The sequence below is a fragment of the Temnothorax longispinosus genome, chromosome 8 (assembly GCF_030848805.1).
Source record: "Temnothorax longispinosus isolate EJ_2023e chromosome 8, Tlon_JGU_v1, whole genome shotgun sequence".
In the NCBI taxonomy this organism is placed as follows: domain Eukaryota; kingdom Metazoa; phylum Arthropoda; class Insecta; order Hymenoptera; family Formicidae; genus Temnothorax; species Temnothorax longispinosus.
The window spans coordinates 16,195,840-16,212,585 of NC_092365.1; the positions used below are offsets into that span (position 1 = coordinate 16,195,840).

The 16,746-nt window shown below is 39.3% G+C and overlaps 3 protein-coding genes across 6 annotated transcripts; 2 read left to right on the forward strand and 1 right to left on the reverse strand.

Moving 5' to 3' along the window:
- Positions 1–1,773: 1,773 nt before the first annotated feature.
- On the reverse strand, positions 1,774–3,770 carry Aos1 (activator of SUMO 1). Its single transcript, XM_071785992.1, has 6 exons — positions 3,576–3,770; positions 3,008–3,179; positions 2,673–2,929; positions 2,409–2,590; positions 2,186–2,318; positions 1,774–2,108 (listed from the first exon to the last, which is right to left on the reverse strand). The coding sequence occupies exons 1-6, from the start codon at positions 3,668–3,670 to the stop codon at positions 1,946–1,948; spliced, it is 1,002 nt and encodes a 333-aa protein (XP_071642093.1). The 5' UTR covers positions 3,671–3,770; the 3' UTR covers positions 1,774–1,945.
- Positions 3,771–4,994: 1,224 nt separating this feature from the next.
- On the forward strand, positions 4,995–8,891 carry LOC139817413 (FERRY endosomal RAB5 effector complex subunit 3). 4 transcript variants are annotated; one of them, XM_071785477.1, is made up of 10 exons: positions 4,995–5,141; positions 6,246–6,754; positions 6,939–7,160; positions 7,266–7,469; positions 7,585–7,700; positions 7,809–7,954; positions 8,027–8,147; positions 8,222–8,340; positions 8,415–8,540; positions 8,631–8,891. In XM_071785477.1, exons 2-10 carry the CDS (start codon positions 6,249–6,251, stop codon positions 8,742–8,744), a joined length of 1,674 nt encoding a protein of 557 aa, XP_071641578.1. In that variant the 5' UTR covers positions 4,995–5,141; positions 6,246–6,248; the 3' UTR covers positions 8,745–8,891. The 4 variants fall into 4 exon arrangements, with proteins under 4 accessions (XP_071641578.1, XP_071641581.1, XP_071641580.1 ...); XM_071785480.1 differs by having other exon boundaries at positions 7,809–7,945; XM_071785479.1 differs by having other exon boundaries at positions 5,039–5,271.
- A 475-nt stretch (positions 8,892–9,366) lies between these two features.
- Positions 9,367–13,121, forward strand: LOC139817414 (uncharacterized). Its single transcript, XM_071785481.1, has 4 exons — positions 9,367–10,322; positions 10,708–11,064; positions 11,209–11,810; positions 12,281–13,121. The coding sequence occupies exons 1-4, from the start codon at positions 10,260–10,262 to the stop codon at positions 12,573–12,575; spliced, it is 1,317 nt and encodes a 438-aa protein (XP_071641582.1). The 5' UTR covers positions 9,367–10,259; the 3' UTR covers positions 12,576–13,121.
- The last annotated feature ends 3,625 nt before the right edge of the window (positions 13,122–16,746 follow it).

Genomic DNA, 16,746 nt, shown 5'->3' on the forward strand with positions numbered 1-16,746 from the left:
GTACGAAGGACGCACCCTTCGGAAACTTTTTCGCGCGAAGGATATGACAGTACAGGAGTACCGGATAAATTTCAGGATGTTGACACCCCACACGTTTCTAATATTTTTAATCAAATCATTCTCAGCATTTTCAAGATCGTTTTAGAAAATTTTAAATACTTAAGAAAACTTAAATATATTTAGATGTATTATATCACGCAATTAACTCTATAGAACGCGGATGCGTTCAAAACGAGAGTAAGTTATAATAACTTAAAAGTATGAATGAAATCATATATACTGTGGGGAAACTCTAGTTTGTCTAGCATTCCTGAAAGTGTACGTGTCATATCGATTCTGCAGCGAGCATGTATAACGACGGTAGTCTCAGTAAATTCCTTGCATGAGTCACGGGGAGTACCAGTACGTCTCCTACTCCACTTAGAGTCAGATAATCACGCGATCGCATAAACTGTGAAGGTACTTGATATATCTTTTAACGGCAGTCCCTATGTATTTCCGCGTAGAATTTGTGATACACGTCGAATGAATGTTTTCCGCCGGAAAGCACTCATCGTTGTTGAATTGGTAATAAAAATCTGCACGAAAAAATGAATGGAGATACATCATTCACTTTGATATGTCAGATAAATTCTTTAAATAAAATAAACGGATAATGTAATCCATCATATTATAATCCCATTTTTCGAGTAATCCGCGTGAAGCTGCGTTAATGAAAAATTAAAGGGTCTATCTAATCCCGATAGAACGAAGTAAATTCGACGCGGTGATCGCGAATTTCAAGCGACATCGTACTATTAAATTTACATGAATCGCCAGTCGATGCGATTCGCCGCGCCCGTCGAAATGTGACGGCAAATCCGTCACGAACTACCATCACCCTCAATGCGCCGTTTGCGTTAGCATCGTATACCAACAAAATGTCAAATTAGAGGAGCGTTTACGTGCCGCGCCGGCTAATGGTTTCTCGACGAGCACGAAATAAAACGTCGCACGAGATAATTCGACAGCCGTGAACGCACGTGGCCGCATCGTTAAGAAACACGTCATGTATACCTGCGACGGGAGAGTCGAGCGAAGCGGTTTACATGCCTACCCTTGCATTTTCATACCGCGGTGATAGGCTCGATACGCAACATCGTATGCACGGAAAAAGACGATACATCATAATTCTGAGCTGAAGATCGAATCAATCACCTCGCCCGCGCACGTGTGTGTGCAGAAGAACGCACATAGCATACATATATGCGCATATACTTTGTCGAATACCTATGTACAATCTCACACGAAGAGAAGAATTGAAGTAAACAACACTGCAATAGCTCATACCGAAGTCAGATTATTATATTATATTATTGCCATTACTGCGCGATAAAATTTTTTACTATGTATATCCATGCGGATTAAACTATTGCAAAATCAAACAATACATTTCCGCGAAAATTTCGATAGAATATAGGGTGTAAAATGCATTCTCTTGAAAATAATGTCGGTGAGCCGATAAAGCATAACGAGGCATACCCTAATCGGCTCCCCTTCCAATTTTTCAATCCCCATTTCACGTTTCGCGACGTGTTTTCCACCCGAGAGCGCATGAAAAAAATTCACAAAGCGAGCTTGAAATTGCCTTGCCGGAAGTCTCGACAGTGAGTCATATATGTTTGCAAATGTGCGTTTGTACTTTCTGTACTCGCATATAAAATATATTACGCAGATAAATGTATGGATATATATGGATATTACAGTGGATATAAAATTCATAGTAGCGATTGCTATATGTAAGTAAAGAAATTTTATTTTTAAAATATGATTGTTTGCTGATAAATTCTTAGAATTTTTCACGTACAAAAAGAAGGGATAAGTAGGGGAACATAAATGTCATAGTCAGTGTATCACAGTATTATAGAAAATCTTTAGTATACTCAGCTCTACACACCATGTTTGATTAATATCCCAATTTCAAAATAACTCCGCATGATGTGGCTGGATTAAATGTAAATAAATTATTGAGTGGAGCGTGTTTCTGCGATGCCGCCTTGATTATTTCCTGTGCCATTACGCCACCGACAATAGAGCAAACTGGACTGAGTTGTGCGTACAAATCGCTCCTATGGTTACAAAAACATTGTTATGCATATAAATTTTTTTAATTAATTAATTTACGTGCCAAAACTGTCATACGTACTCCACTAAATTATCTATTTTGTCGCCTAACTCATATTTTTTAATAATTAAAGAAGCTTCATTTTTTAGGTTTTCACAACCTCTTTCGCTTGGCAATGGATCCTCGCCATATTTTTCACGATAATTCAGCAATACTAAAAAAAAAAAAGGATTGTTCTCTAGAATATCTATTAAATGTAAATTCTTACTTCAAATTTTAAAACGTTCTTACTTTAAACACATACTTAGCATCATATAGTAGATTTCTTCTTCCCTAACTAAAGATGTTTTTGGAGCATTTAGGATAAATTCAAACGGTACAAAATTGTCGGTGCGTTTTTCATTAACTACTATGGTTTCAATCCTTTCTTTACCCATGGGCTCGCCACCTTCCGGTATTGTTACTTTCTTTGTTTTTGACACGTCCCTGGAAGAATTCCCACGATTGGTTTACAAAAGATTCGTTCTTAATTTACATACGCTAAATTCATAAATACAAGTATACGCACTCTACATATTCATGTTCCTGTAAATCTATGAATACATAACCAAGTGCTCCCCATACATCCCCAGCAAAGAATTTGACTTTTTGATTTCTGCACGCCCGATTGATTCTTTTCAGCTGCGTGATAGTACAATGCATAGCGCAAACCACATCAAACTGTCCAAAATATTCGTCAGGCTTATCGTCAACCTTGCCAGAATCTGCGTTAATATTAACCATAGGATTCAGGTTTTGCGCTCGTGACAATGATGCTTCGGCTTTCTGCAAGTATATGTAATTATTTCAGTACATGATTATTTATGCAATAACATAAAATATAATCTGCTGCTTAACATTTACATTCTTTCCAATATCTTCTTTTGGTATAAAGAACTGCGAACATCTATCCAACTCTGTTACACTTCTATGGTCCAAAAACGTAACACTCTTGACTCCAGCTAGAATAATATTTTTAGCAATTTCCGCCCCGAAACCGTCTAGTCCTATCAAAAGAACTTTTGCAGCTCGCAATCTGTGAAAAGTATGATCAGAGAAGGGTAAAAAAAAGCAATGGTTTCAATTAAAATTCTACACAAATCACTCCAAAATATTTTTGTCCATTATAAAATATAGATGGGAGCTTCCCAGCAAGCGACACAAGTCGACACAAGTGTCATTTTGTCTTTGTTACTCATTGCCAAAAAAGAAAGATAGAACGACGTTTGTGTCGACTTGTGTCGCTTACTGGAAAGTTCCCTATGTACGTAAAGCATGCATGTAATCGATAGATAACGAAGAGACACATATCACGTCCATCCCAGAATTCTTTCTACAGTCGTGTTACATGTATCGCACCTGTAATTCGCAATTTCATAAAACGCCGGTATCTGTTTGAGAATCAGACTATGTATGAAACAATGAAACCTACCGTTTTTGCGAATCTAAACCCCACAGACGAAGTTGTCTGTCATACAACTCGGCCTCGTGATCCGTCAGCTCTTCGGTCTGCTTATGATCCAGCATTGTTAAAACAATCGTTTATTTATCACCGTGAATAATATCTGCCAAATCGCCGCCAAAAACGCGTTACAGAATCCTTCGGAACGTAACTAATATGGCGTCCAAACCAAACTCGACTGTGCTGCACTTGGCTTTAGAGAAGCCTTCGGAAATTGGTACTACGTAGCCACGTTCATTTCCCGACACTGCCGATAAAACATCATTTTGGTGCGCGTCCGTGCTTCATCTGCAAATGGTATACGTATTTGACGCAATCGATTTTTTACATAAAAAAATCGTAAAATGCAAGCTTACAAGTAAAAGATGTTTATATTATCACGTGATTCACGTGTAAATAATGGCCGCGTTTAGCAGACACAACTGTTGAGTTCGTCTTATCAACAATCTGCGTTGATTGGTTGGTTCTAAAAGTAAGAGCCAATCACGTTCGACTGCTACTCAGCATAGTCTATTCGCCAGGTCGATTGAGCATTTTTTCGAGGTTGATGGCTTAAGTTAATGTTTTTTTTATGTTTTTTGGGTCGTAGAACAAGAATCTGTAAATAGTTTTTTCGTAAGTCGATGCAATAAAAAGTTATTAACAATTTATTTGTTTAAATTGCCCTAGCGATCAAACTATACATCCTATAAAAAGATGAACTGGAGAAAAATTGTTCCTCTTTTCACGACGAACAAAATGGCGTTTGAATTTTTCCAAAATCTTTATTATTGACGGAAATATGTCAATTCTTAGGTAATTACTGCCTACGCGTCGCGGAGTACCCTAGGCGTGCGCGCTCGCGCTCAATTATACCACAAGACAAAAGTTCAGACAATTTCAGAGTTTCAATTGTTTTAACGATACAATTGAGCGCGAGCGCGCACGCCTAGGGTACTCCGCAACGCGTAGGCAGTAATTACCTAAAAATTGACATATTTCCGTCAATAATCAAGATTTTGGAAAGAGGAACAAATTTTCTCCAGTTCATTTTTTTTATAGGATGTATAGTTTGATCGCTAGGGCAATTTAAACAAATAAATTGTTAATAACTTTGTATTGCATAGACTTACAAAAAAACTATTTACAGATTCTTGTTCTACGACCCAAAAAACATAAAAAAAACATTAACTTAAGCCATCAACCTCGAAAAAATGCTCAATCGACCTGGCGCCTGGACTATGCTGAACGCGGCCAATATTTGCTATTATTTTATTATTATATATATATTAATAAATATATTTGCGGCGTATCAGAATGATATTTTATCGGCAGTGTCGGAAAATGAACGTGGCTACGTAGTACCAATTTTGAAGATGGATGTAGTGTACAAGGAGGTTTCGACGATCCCACGAAAAAGGCCGGGGACTGGCCTTTCTCAGGCTTCTCTCTGCTTATGAACAGTCATAGAAAAGGAGAAAAGGGGCGTCAAAAAATTGTTGATTGTCACGTAGATAGTGTATTTTCAAATAATCGAAAAAACGCGACAAATAAACGGTATCTATTTCGGATTATATAAAAATCTGTATTTTAAAAAATCGTGAAATTGCATCGTCTGTCCAATGACAATATGAGCAATCTCTGTGTGTGCGAGTTACCGAGGTTATATTCATTAACAAGTTGACAGGTTGATCATAAAACCGAAGCATACAATAATCGAATAACACATATCATGTCAGTATAGAATAATGAGTGTCAGTACGTGAATTTATGTCCATTAACTCTCGGACGGTCGCGTCAAAATTTTTTTATTTTAATTTTCCTTATTATGCACACATGAAATCTATGTATATTTAAAGAAGTAATTTTCTGATTCGACAATATAGATTTTGATATATTAGTGCTTCAACGAATTGTGGTTGTATTCTTCTGAATTATCCTACAATACAAACTAAATCACGGGATTATTTACTGTGCGGTGGTCAATATTTTGTTTATCATGTTTATACCACAGCTTGTACTAGCGCCCCCGTAAATCGATAAAGCAGGGGCAATCAAATACCTAAAAAAAATGTTCTATTTTGTCGTTATTTAAACTATAATTGAAAACTCACGTTCAATGTGTCGACAATGTACGTGTTTGAATGCAAATTAAAAAAAAAAGAATTATTCTGAGCAGAAAAATGATCATTTCGAATAATAAAAATACTCACTTTTGCTGATATTTTACAAATTTTTTCACATAAATATATTATCACGTTGATTTGATTTAGATAGTATTTGATGGATTTATATATTTGCGGACGTTCAAATTTGTAATTAATTAAAGTTAATTTATAATTGACTGTTCGCTATCGTCTTGAAATAAATATAGACAATAAACATAAAAACATCAAAAACTGCTGCTGAGAATTATCTTTGCCCTCTTAACCCGAATGTTGTGAAAGCTGACCTTGGCGGGATAAGTGTACCACTCTTTTCAAGTCATAATATCTGTGTACATGCTGATAAGAACTAATTATGTGGAATTTATTACTCTAATCGCGGTTATTAACCATATTGCTTCACTATACCACTTAGAATGTATCATTTTACATATCTACTTCTCATAAATATTAATTCATTACAAAATTCACATGACAAATATACAAATTATTAAAGGCGATGAATAAAGCAGAAGAGGAATACGTTGAGAGAACATTCATCTACAAGTTTCCAACATGTACCACGAATCAAGAATACAAACTGGAAATTCCCTTGAAAATACCGTATCACGGTTCTATAAAAGAGTTAATGCATCGTATAATGTCATCGTTCAAACTACCTTGTTATGTGGAATCGGATTTATTGGATGTCCTGCAGCGTAATATCAAGGAGCTTACGCTGCAGTTTCATGATGAAAAGGCGGAGAAACTTATCGAAGCTGCCAAAGCAGGCAGTTTGGATTTAGAAGACATAATTAAGAATTGGGAGAAAATATATAAGCAGAAGACAGTAGAATATTCTGATCCTATTGGGACCACAGATGAGGAATTGTTTGCTGCGGCATATCACAGATTAGTGCATTCTCCGTCCTTAGAACCAATTTTGCAGGCAGAACACAAATTTGGACGGGATGTTACTGAAGTAATTCAAATGAGGGATACCGACTATGAACATCTTACGCAAAAGTTAGTGACATCTTACAACTCTCCTTTTCATTTCTCATATATTTTTACATATACATATACATAAAAGATATGAAATTATACAGAAATATAAATTTCGCTCAAAAACTTATTTGACAGTCTGTTTATTTGTTATTTATCTTAAAATGACAATTTTTTTGAAAGAAAAATTATACGTAAATTTCAGGCAAACCGACGAAATGCGCGTTGCTGTCGAGGCCCTCGAAGCGGGATCTACCGAAAAGTCCATAAACGACATGGCTGGTCGTCACTTCGAGGAGCAAAGTCTATTACAGGGTTACTGGGGATCTAGAATCGACGCATTAAGATTAGATCAACGACGGCAGTACCGAAATTGGATCATGAGGCTGCTCGAAGAGCAACAGACCAGTATGGTATCCACGCCAATGTAGGTTTTCTCTTTCGCGTTCCGAAAATTAATTTACAGCAAGTAAATTAAAGAACAATCTTATTGAGACAAAAGGAAAATATATCGTACGTTCTCACGTGATAGGGGTTCGCCTATGGTACCGCTGCCGCCGTTGCGTCCGGCTTTAGACAAATTCGTTCATAGCGAGGAGAAGCAAACGACAGATTATCCCCTATTAGAAGAAAGCTTCACCATACATTTGGGATCTCAGATGAAACAAATGCACAACATACGTATATTGACCGGAGACGTACTTGATTTTTGTCGTACGAAAAATAGCGAGTCCGGGTACGTCTGATAATTTTTATCGAAGTGTAGAACCAATTCTTTAATATCTCGGACAATGTACATTTTTTCCGATTTACATTTTAATCGATTGTAACAGAAAATATATTAAATTTAGGATGGATCCAACGCCGCAAAGATTGCAAACAGCATTAGGACTATACTCGAACGATCTCTGTGGATTAGTCCTTCTAAGCGATAATCATTTAGGCAGTTATTCTGGAATAACGAAAGGTGCTTTCTAGATTCTAATAAACTACGTCAATAATTTTCAAATTATTTTATATTTAATTTGTTATGTGTTTCTTATAAATTTATGTACTATATCCTATATCGTTTCAGAATTATGCTCGATATGTCAATTAACCACGGAATTCCATTTTCCACCTATCGATGAGCAATTGGAAAAAATTCGGGAAGACGTGAAGGACGCCGTTGCTTGGAGGCAGGCGCACTACAGGGAAGGGAGCGATCACCATGTAGGCAATGTAGTATTAAAAGTTTCATTTACGCGATTATTAGCAATATATCGATATGCAAACTATATGTGTTGTTTACAGGCGAAAAAATCCACGACGAGCAAGAGTCTGCAAACAGGCGACGTTTTTATCACGAGGCATTCCAATCTGGCGCAAGTTCACGTAGTGTTCCACATGGTAGTAAACGATTCCCTGAGATCCGGTAAATAATTGGCAATTATAAATTTCCTACGTAAGTGATGGATTACAAAGTTTAATGCACGATATTAATTTTAGGCGATATCAACTCGAGACATCCCGCTATTTTGGGACTGCGAAACATTTTAAAAACGGCGTGCTGCAACGATGTGACAACGCTGACAATACCCGTGCTGCTCGTTCATGAAATGTCAGAGGTAATCTATCGCTTGGATAATTCTTAGATAATTAGGTAAAAATACAAATAATCTACATCGACGTGCTACTGTAGGATATGACGGTCGCTTGGTGCACGAAACGAGCCGAGCTAGTCTTCAAGTGCGTGAAAGGCTTCATGATCGAAATGGCCTCTTGGGGTGGAGCCGAGTTGAAGAATCTGCAGTTTCTCGTGCCGAAAGTAAGTCCCGCGATAAAGCTTAATCCACCGAGATTAGACGAAGAAGGAAAAAGATTGTGCTCATGCCGATATCGTTGCTATCGCTTACAGGGAATGTCGGAGGAGGTGTTTGGAACGTTAGCCACAATGTTGCCTAGCATATTTCGAGTGTCGAACCCGCTAGTTTTCAAGGCCACCAGCACACCGCAAACGCCGAAAAAGTGAACGATTTCACTTGACTCTGTTATCGTAACGTATATTCGAGATGCTGCTATATTTATTGTTATGTATCGCGCCTATGCAGCTGTAATTAATTGCCGCGGGTGCGAAATAAGATACGACTCTGTGAATAAATGCTCGACTCTTAATGAGTTTTTTGTTTATATTATTTTCACGCGACTGATTTCCCACCGAGTTGGACCGATATTCGCGATGTTAAAAAACTTTTCCATCACATATCCTGAGATTTATTCAATGTTGCATTTCTCTTTTTTTAATGTTAGTAATAAAATATTAATGTGCATTTTATTTCTTCACCTAAATTAATTTCCTAAAACTGCACTATTCTATTAATAATAGTCTAATAATTACGTAATTAATTATAATCTCTAAAAATATAGCTCCAAAAATGGTGCATAATTTTATATGATGCAAATTTTCATCTTTAGTATTATAATCTTCAAGATTATAAAACTTCAAAAATAACGCATAATTTTACGTACGATCCACCGATAATTACGACGTTAATGACGACGAGACGCATGAGCAACATTATCGCCGTTAGACGCGCGGTGACAGAGAGCGAGGTTTATCGCTCTTAGTCCGTATTTTTATTTTCCGAAGCATGGCAGAGCAGATATGTTAACGTCTTTCGGACGCGAGTGTTGTCGCAAAAAGCAACGCTAACTCGTCACATTCTAACGCTCCATAAATCTCACGAATACGGAGATATTGCTCGAACGTCGCTTAATAATTGAAAAAATATTCGCGATTAATTGTGGTGGAAAGACAATCGCTGACCGGGGGCCGGGACGAATTTACGATGGGCGCGACTCGCGTAATCGCTAGTTTATCAGAGAGCGGTGCGTTAGCCTCGACGATTCTGAACTTCTGACCGGACGCGGATTAAATTACCGCCGCGAGTCTCGCGGCGCCGACTGCCTCATTTTATAAAAAAAAATATATGTATATATAATTTGTCAACGGGATCATAGCCAATATGTGAATTCCATTACGTACAAATCTTATTGATTTTTACCTGCATACAAAGGTATAAGTAGCTAAACATTATCTGCTAACTGAATTATAATTTCATACCGAGTTTCATACAGAATCTCGTTATCGATTTGTACACGAATGCGAAGCGAAAACATCTCTATCAACATTATATTAATATGATGATATAATTTCAAGATTAGACAACGAGGAAAATTCTCGTCTCTCGGGATGAAATGAAAAATCGCGATTTGGAACAACATGGATTAACCAGACGCGTATGTGCGTTGCTAATCGAAGTGCGGAGTGCATTATAATGCAATTAACTCTTCTACCCCCCTCTTAATTCGGCACTACAATCTTCTGTGAGAGTGTCGGATGAATTCGTTGCCATTCCATCGGATCGCGGTGCGGGAAGCATAGTTCGCGCTACGTGGACCTGCGATCGGACGATCGTTGGTCGATCGAGTGGATCGGAGATCTAAACGCTTCAAAAATCGACTAGTCAAATAACTACCACCTATCATGATGTGGATCGGATCGCTCGCATTTTTCGTCATCGTCGTTTCGTTCGTCTCATCAATAACGGTGGGTTGGTTTTTAATTTCGCGGTAGTTCCTTTCGGTTCTTCTAATCAGATCGGTCGCTCGTGAACATTTCATGATTTTCCGGGACATTCGTGACACTTTCGTCATTTGTGTCGCGAATATCAGTTTCCGGTCGAATATCAGCTTATCGCTTTCTTAAATTTTGTCATTTTCTTGTCGGGAACAATCGCCTTCCGTGATTTAAACGCACTAAACTCGCACTCTAAAATTATATTTCGCGAAAATTCTATCTTTTATATTTTCGACATAAATATATGCAAAACGCTATATTAAATTAACGATATGTTTCAATATTGTCAATCCTCGCTTGATCGCGCACGTGTTCGAATAACTGTAAAATATGAAAAAAGAGGTTTGCGTTGCAGATTGACCTCTCATTTCGGAAGTTGAAAAAGGAAGATTTCTTCGTGAGAGTGCAGACCCAGATCAATCTACAGGAAGTGACAGACCTCAATCTAAAAGGGAACGAATTTGACAGTTTTCTGGACTGCTCTACCAATCTGGGAACACTGAGAACGTTGGACTTGTCTCAGAATCACCTTCAGCGATTTTTTTTCCTATGCAAGGAAGAATATAATTTGCAAACGTTAAACGTGAGCCGCAATAAACTAGAATACATCGACGATAATGCTCTCAATGACCGAATACCGAAACTGAAGATACTAGATCTTTCTTTCAACAAGCTCACCGTCGTCAACGAGACCATGTTACAACACCTAACGGTAATTTTATGGAATTTTCCAATCTTCTCCTAAGCATTTGGAATTTTTTCACGGAAACTATCCGTGAAGGAACGAATTATCGGTTTTTTGCCGCTTCGCACACATCCGTCGCTACATCACACAATTCGGCAATTTTTTTTTCAGGTTCTCGAGTATTTATCTTTATCCTATAATCCCATAGGGGATGGGATACACGAAAGCGCATTTTGGAATTTAAGGGCGTTGAAACACCTCGACTTGAGAAACATATCCGCGCCGTACTTCTCGTCGGACTTCTTCAAAACCTTGACGAACTTGTCGACCTTAGACCTATCCTGGAATCCAATCAGCGTGATACCTCTGTTACCGATAAGTTTACAGGAGTTGGATTTATCCGGCACGCAAGTGATAAGCCTCGAAAACTTGTATCTGCCGCAGTTACGAGAGTTGCGGCTAAACCACATGCCAAACTTGACATCACTGGCGCTGAACGATCTTGAGAACCTGGCCAGCCTGGAGACGTTATCGTTGAACGGTTGCAAACGGCTAGTCGAGCTTAAGCTTTGGTCGCAGATCGGCATCGTGTTGCCACGGTTGCAACGCCTTTCGATAAAAGAGTGCGGTCTCGAAACTCTGGGTGTCGATCTGCGTCCCTTGGTGCAACGGACACCCGTTATCGAATTGGGGAACAATCCTTGGAAGTGCGACTGCAAGTTGGAATGGATTGGCCTGTTGAATTCGACCAAGAATCTTAGTCGGAACATCAGGTAAAATATCGACGAAGACGTTACTCTCAGTTGGTACGAGTTGCTACCGATATCGATTAAAGGCAAAACAAATTAGAGTTTTTAATATCCGCTTTCTTGAATTTATTTCGATTATTTATAATATTCCTTTAATAAATATCATAAATATCTCTTTTACATCTCGATAAAAATATGTTGTAAAATGACATGACGGCAATATCGCATCACGCACTGTTCGTCAAGCTTCAGCTTTATTTCTTTAGATGTCTCGAGAATTTCTATGAAGAGAAATTCGTTTTCTATTATCACGAGATCACACTTGGTTAATAATAAATTCGATCGTTTTATAAAGTTCCTTATCTCAGCGTGATGTAAAACAAAATGTAAATATTGCAACTGCTGCCGCAGGGCATTTTTAACTATATTTTATCGCTGAAAGATATCGCGAATACAGAGATATAATCGACCACTTTGTTAAACTTGTATGACAGATGCCACGCACCGGATCGGCACCACGCCAAGCTTCTGGCTGAAATACCGAGCCACGAGCTGCAATGCGAATACGACTCGTCGGTCATCTATCCGATCCTATGGACGGGCCTCTCGATATTGATCGTTACCGTGATCATCGCCGCGGTCTTGGTTCTCTTCAAACGGCCAATAAGCCAATGGAGCTTCAAGGGAAGGAACGGGGATACCGTCACGTACAAGAACGTCGTCGAGTCGAACAATGATCTGGTCCGAATACTGGCGGTGTCCGAGACGCACGAACGCAACGAAGAATGAAGCCAAATTGAAATTGGAAAGAGAAAGAACAACACAGACGACTGGGCGGAAAAATCGTCGGACTAACAGCAGACATTTCAGCGAGTCTTTTTTCGAAAAGCTTTGTTGTAACGATTACTTTGTAATAATATATAGTGTAATTGCGATGACCACACGACGAAGTCGTCCTAAAAGATTGCCCTGTTATTTTCTTTTTCATATTAGCGGAATATGTCGATTTGCAAGATGTAAATAAGAACAAACTTTGATTTAAGTAAATGATGTGGAAATCAGGTTTTTTTAAAACCGCTTAATCTTATCGTTACAAACATTTTAATGATAAGGTTAAAAATATTCGAAAGTTGCAATAATCAGTTTCAGAGTTTCCTATGACAAATTGTCACGTTATCCAAGTATATCAAAGTGAATTATGATCGAATGAAAAAAAGTCTCTCATGCCTCGTAAACACGAATGATCGAGTATTCGAGTATTTGAACGGCATTCCCCAGTGTCCGACAATAAAAACTGAAACTTCTGTGGTCGAATAAAAACATCCGTGCCTCTTTTTTTTCTGCCGGTAAGAATCGGCGCATTTTGAAAACCCCTTTACCTTTGTTCCACACGGCGCGCGGCGCGTCCGTTGCCGTGGCACAAAAGAAAAGCGGATACAAAGAACGCAATGGCTCATTTGCCCTGAATGACGGCAAGATCCTCTCTTCCGCGTAACGACGCGGCAACGCGTGGCCGTACGCACGAATTATCGTGCGTGGCATCTTGAGAAACGCGCACGCAACTAATTGAAATGCTACGAGATTCTACCAGAACGGGTTCCGCTCCCGGTAACCTTCCGATTGACGGGCAAAGAGAGCCTTTTTCACAATCGAAGTCAACCCTGAATGCGTTTTGTTCCGACGTTACCATCTTTAGAAAATAATAAAAGATATTTCTCGAGTATCGTTCGCTCTGAAGAACAGATTTTATTAATGATCGAAGTCTAAAACCTCTCAAGTCTACCGCAAAACGTAAGAAGGAAATTATGCTTTGTGGGTTTATCGATGGCCTATATATTGTACGGTGCATCAGAAAGAAATATTTTTTTTAATCACGCTCGCGGTCTACATTAATGCTTATTTCAACATAACGATCCGTTCTTGCGTCACAATGACGACCGTCGTGCTCGCGATTCCCATCAGGCACTTTCGTATGCACTCGCCTATATACCGGTCGTTGATGAAACGTTAAAGTGTAGGGCGTTACGCGTTCCGTTCCAAGAAGGGGCGCAATATTGGCGTGTTATGCGATGAGCCAGCAAATGGTGCTATGAAGATCGTCAGTTTACGTGACGTGCACCGTGATCGCGTGCGATGTAGCGATCAGCCTTTGTATCGAAGTATGATCTTCCTATGGGAGAACCTATTGGGTTACGCCCGAGCAGAAAGAGAGAGAGCCCCCTCCCCCCCTCCCCATGAGCGAGGATGTCGTATTACCGGGGGAGTCACAACATGCAAAGAGAGGAGTGCAAGAAATCACTGAGGAAGAGATGCGCCGCGCCTTCCGTCGAACGGAAGCCCCCGATTACAATAACTCTGCATGTTGGGTTTACATGCCCACAAGTACGTAGTTCTGCTCTTAATTTCATAACGACACGCCTTTTTCCGGTATATGTGAACGACAGGTATAAAATATCTGCCTGTTTCTCTCTGATATCACTTTATCGCTATTAATTTATTTGTTTTCTTTTATACTTTTTTATTTTACAAGAGTTATCTTTTTATTATCTTTTTACTGTAAAAGAATTTACAAAAAAACAATTTTAATTACCCTTTATAAAGCGTAATATAATTTTGAGTTATGTCAAAATTCCGGTACACATATAAGAGTTTAAATTAAAAAAAAATTGTTATTTATACGTTTGCATCACTATTTACGTATTAACTTAATCGCATTTGTCTCGGATTTAATTCAATCTCTATTAACAAGAAAAACATCGCCGCTTTTCAAACGCGTATATCTTTTTATACATTGGAACATCAATTTGAACTGGCGAGGACTCCGCATTTTCCAGCCGGAGTACGAGCAAAGCGATTGAACATTGTGGAATATTTTTTCCACCATACCAGAGAGCAGGCATAAACCACAGGGAACGAGGAGTAGGTTTCGATAGTAGGAGGAGGAGAAGGAGGAGGAATGAACGATAGAGATTCTACCTTCCTCGCGCGGCGGTGTCGAATGTTCGTAATTTGAGATTCCGTGCAAGCCAATTTGGCGAGAGCCGGTGGAAAAATAATACACCGCCTACCAGCACACGAGACAGATCGCGACGAGAGCGTGCGGAGGCGAATTTTAACGGTCAATGCGAAACACGTGGGCAGACCATGTCGGGGAATATCGTGTTTCGGGCCCGTGAAGAAGATCCTATCCCCGAGTCTTAAGACGCCCGGATAACCGTGCGGTGGCGTTTTGTTGGAAAAACAGCGTGGGCGATATTGCCCGTACCCGATGACGGCCCGGAGATACTTGCTCCCGAGTATTTAGCCAAACGATATATATCGACACCTTGGGACAGCCAATATCCCTCTGCGCTTGAGAACTAAACGGATTGTATAAGCATTTTGTCGAGTAGATCCCGCTCTAACAGACTGTGTGTTAAATTAAATTTTCATCCCACTAAATTGTAACGGATATCAAAAAAATATAAATTATTAATGAAATATTTCAATGTATAAAAAGAATCTCATGTTTTATAAAATTTAAGCATACTTCTAATCTAATCACCATTTATTAAAACGTTCCATACCGTACATTCGATATAAGTGCTGTGCACGCATGCGGTTTTACTTTTTTTTTCCACTTACACATGAACGTAAGTTTTTCTGAACAACAGGAAAATTTCCCGAGACATGCACTTCGTTAATCAAGCGCGGGCTGACTTGGCGCTCGGCGAAACATATTTTTGTAACAGCCCTCTACATTACGATTCGTTAAGCCAGCGTCTGCATTAACTAAGCTAATCCCTTAATTACGTTCCTCTTATTTCTCCTCGCTTCTTCTCTCCCGCCCTTCCGGCGGCGACTCTCACGCTTCCTACATCATCCTTCACTCGGTAATTAAAGAATTTGATGAAGTCTCGCGGTGTGTACACGCGGAAAAAAACCACGCCGCTGCGAGCGTACACCTGTAAACAGGTAACTTTCGCACACGTTATACAGCATGATATACAACAACAATTACTTTCAAGTCACCGCATAAATATCGCGCTTAATATCACACTGTTTCAATTAACGTAAGACAAAGAATAATTATCGATCGCGAGAAAGAGCTTTATTTCGCACGTTCGATAATAGGATATTATATACGATGCAGTAGACACGTGAGGTGAGATAATTTTGATTATATTGAATTTAATGAGAAATTTTCAATTTGTTCAGGAACTGCATCTCGCTCAACCAGCATTGGTCGCCAAATAATTGACAACCCACTTCAGCAATTCATCGATGATACGCGACATGGTCTTACCATATCAATATACGTAACGGACATCTGTCTTTGTTACACGTTAAACCGTATTGCGCTTTACGAGCGCCCGCGTCCAAACGCACGTTTTGCGCGTCGCGTCGACCGAAAACGGCCGCCGCATGCCGCGGAGCGCCCGCCGATTTTCGCCGGCAGGGTTTTATCTGATTAAACCGACGTAGAAACATGGGGTTATACGTGTAAGCTTTCCGGGTCCGTCTATGGGGAGAGGCCGAACAAATGAATAATGAAAATAAAACCCTGGTGATGCTATCGGTAAGCACCACGGGATTACGTACGCATCAGCGCGCCCGCGATGAACTTATATTATGGAACCCCCGTATACACGAGCTGCACACCACACGCGCGTTAACGCACGCGTGTTAGTGCGTGAATGAGAAAGTGAGAGAGTGAATGCGTGAGTGCGTGCGTGCGTACAGCTAACGAAAAGCAGAAGGCTTTTCGCACGTAAGAGTTCGACAAGTTTCTCGCGGGATAAGGATTTAAATGGCAAATCAGGGAGGACCCTTCCCGTTTCACATTTACATATAACGTAGCGATTTGTTGTTAAAAGGGAAATTTAATATTTATAAATATGTAAAAAGCACGAAAAACTTTGCTCACGTACTGTACCGCCAAATTAAATGATTAAATTAAAGTAGCTCCGAGTCTAAGCTC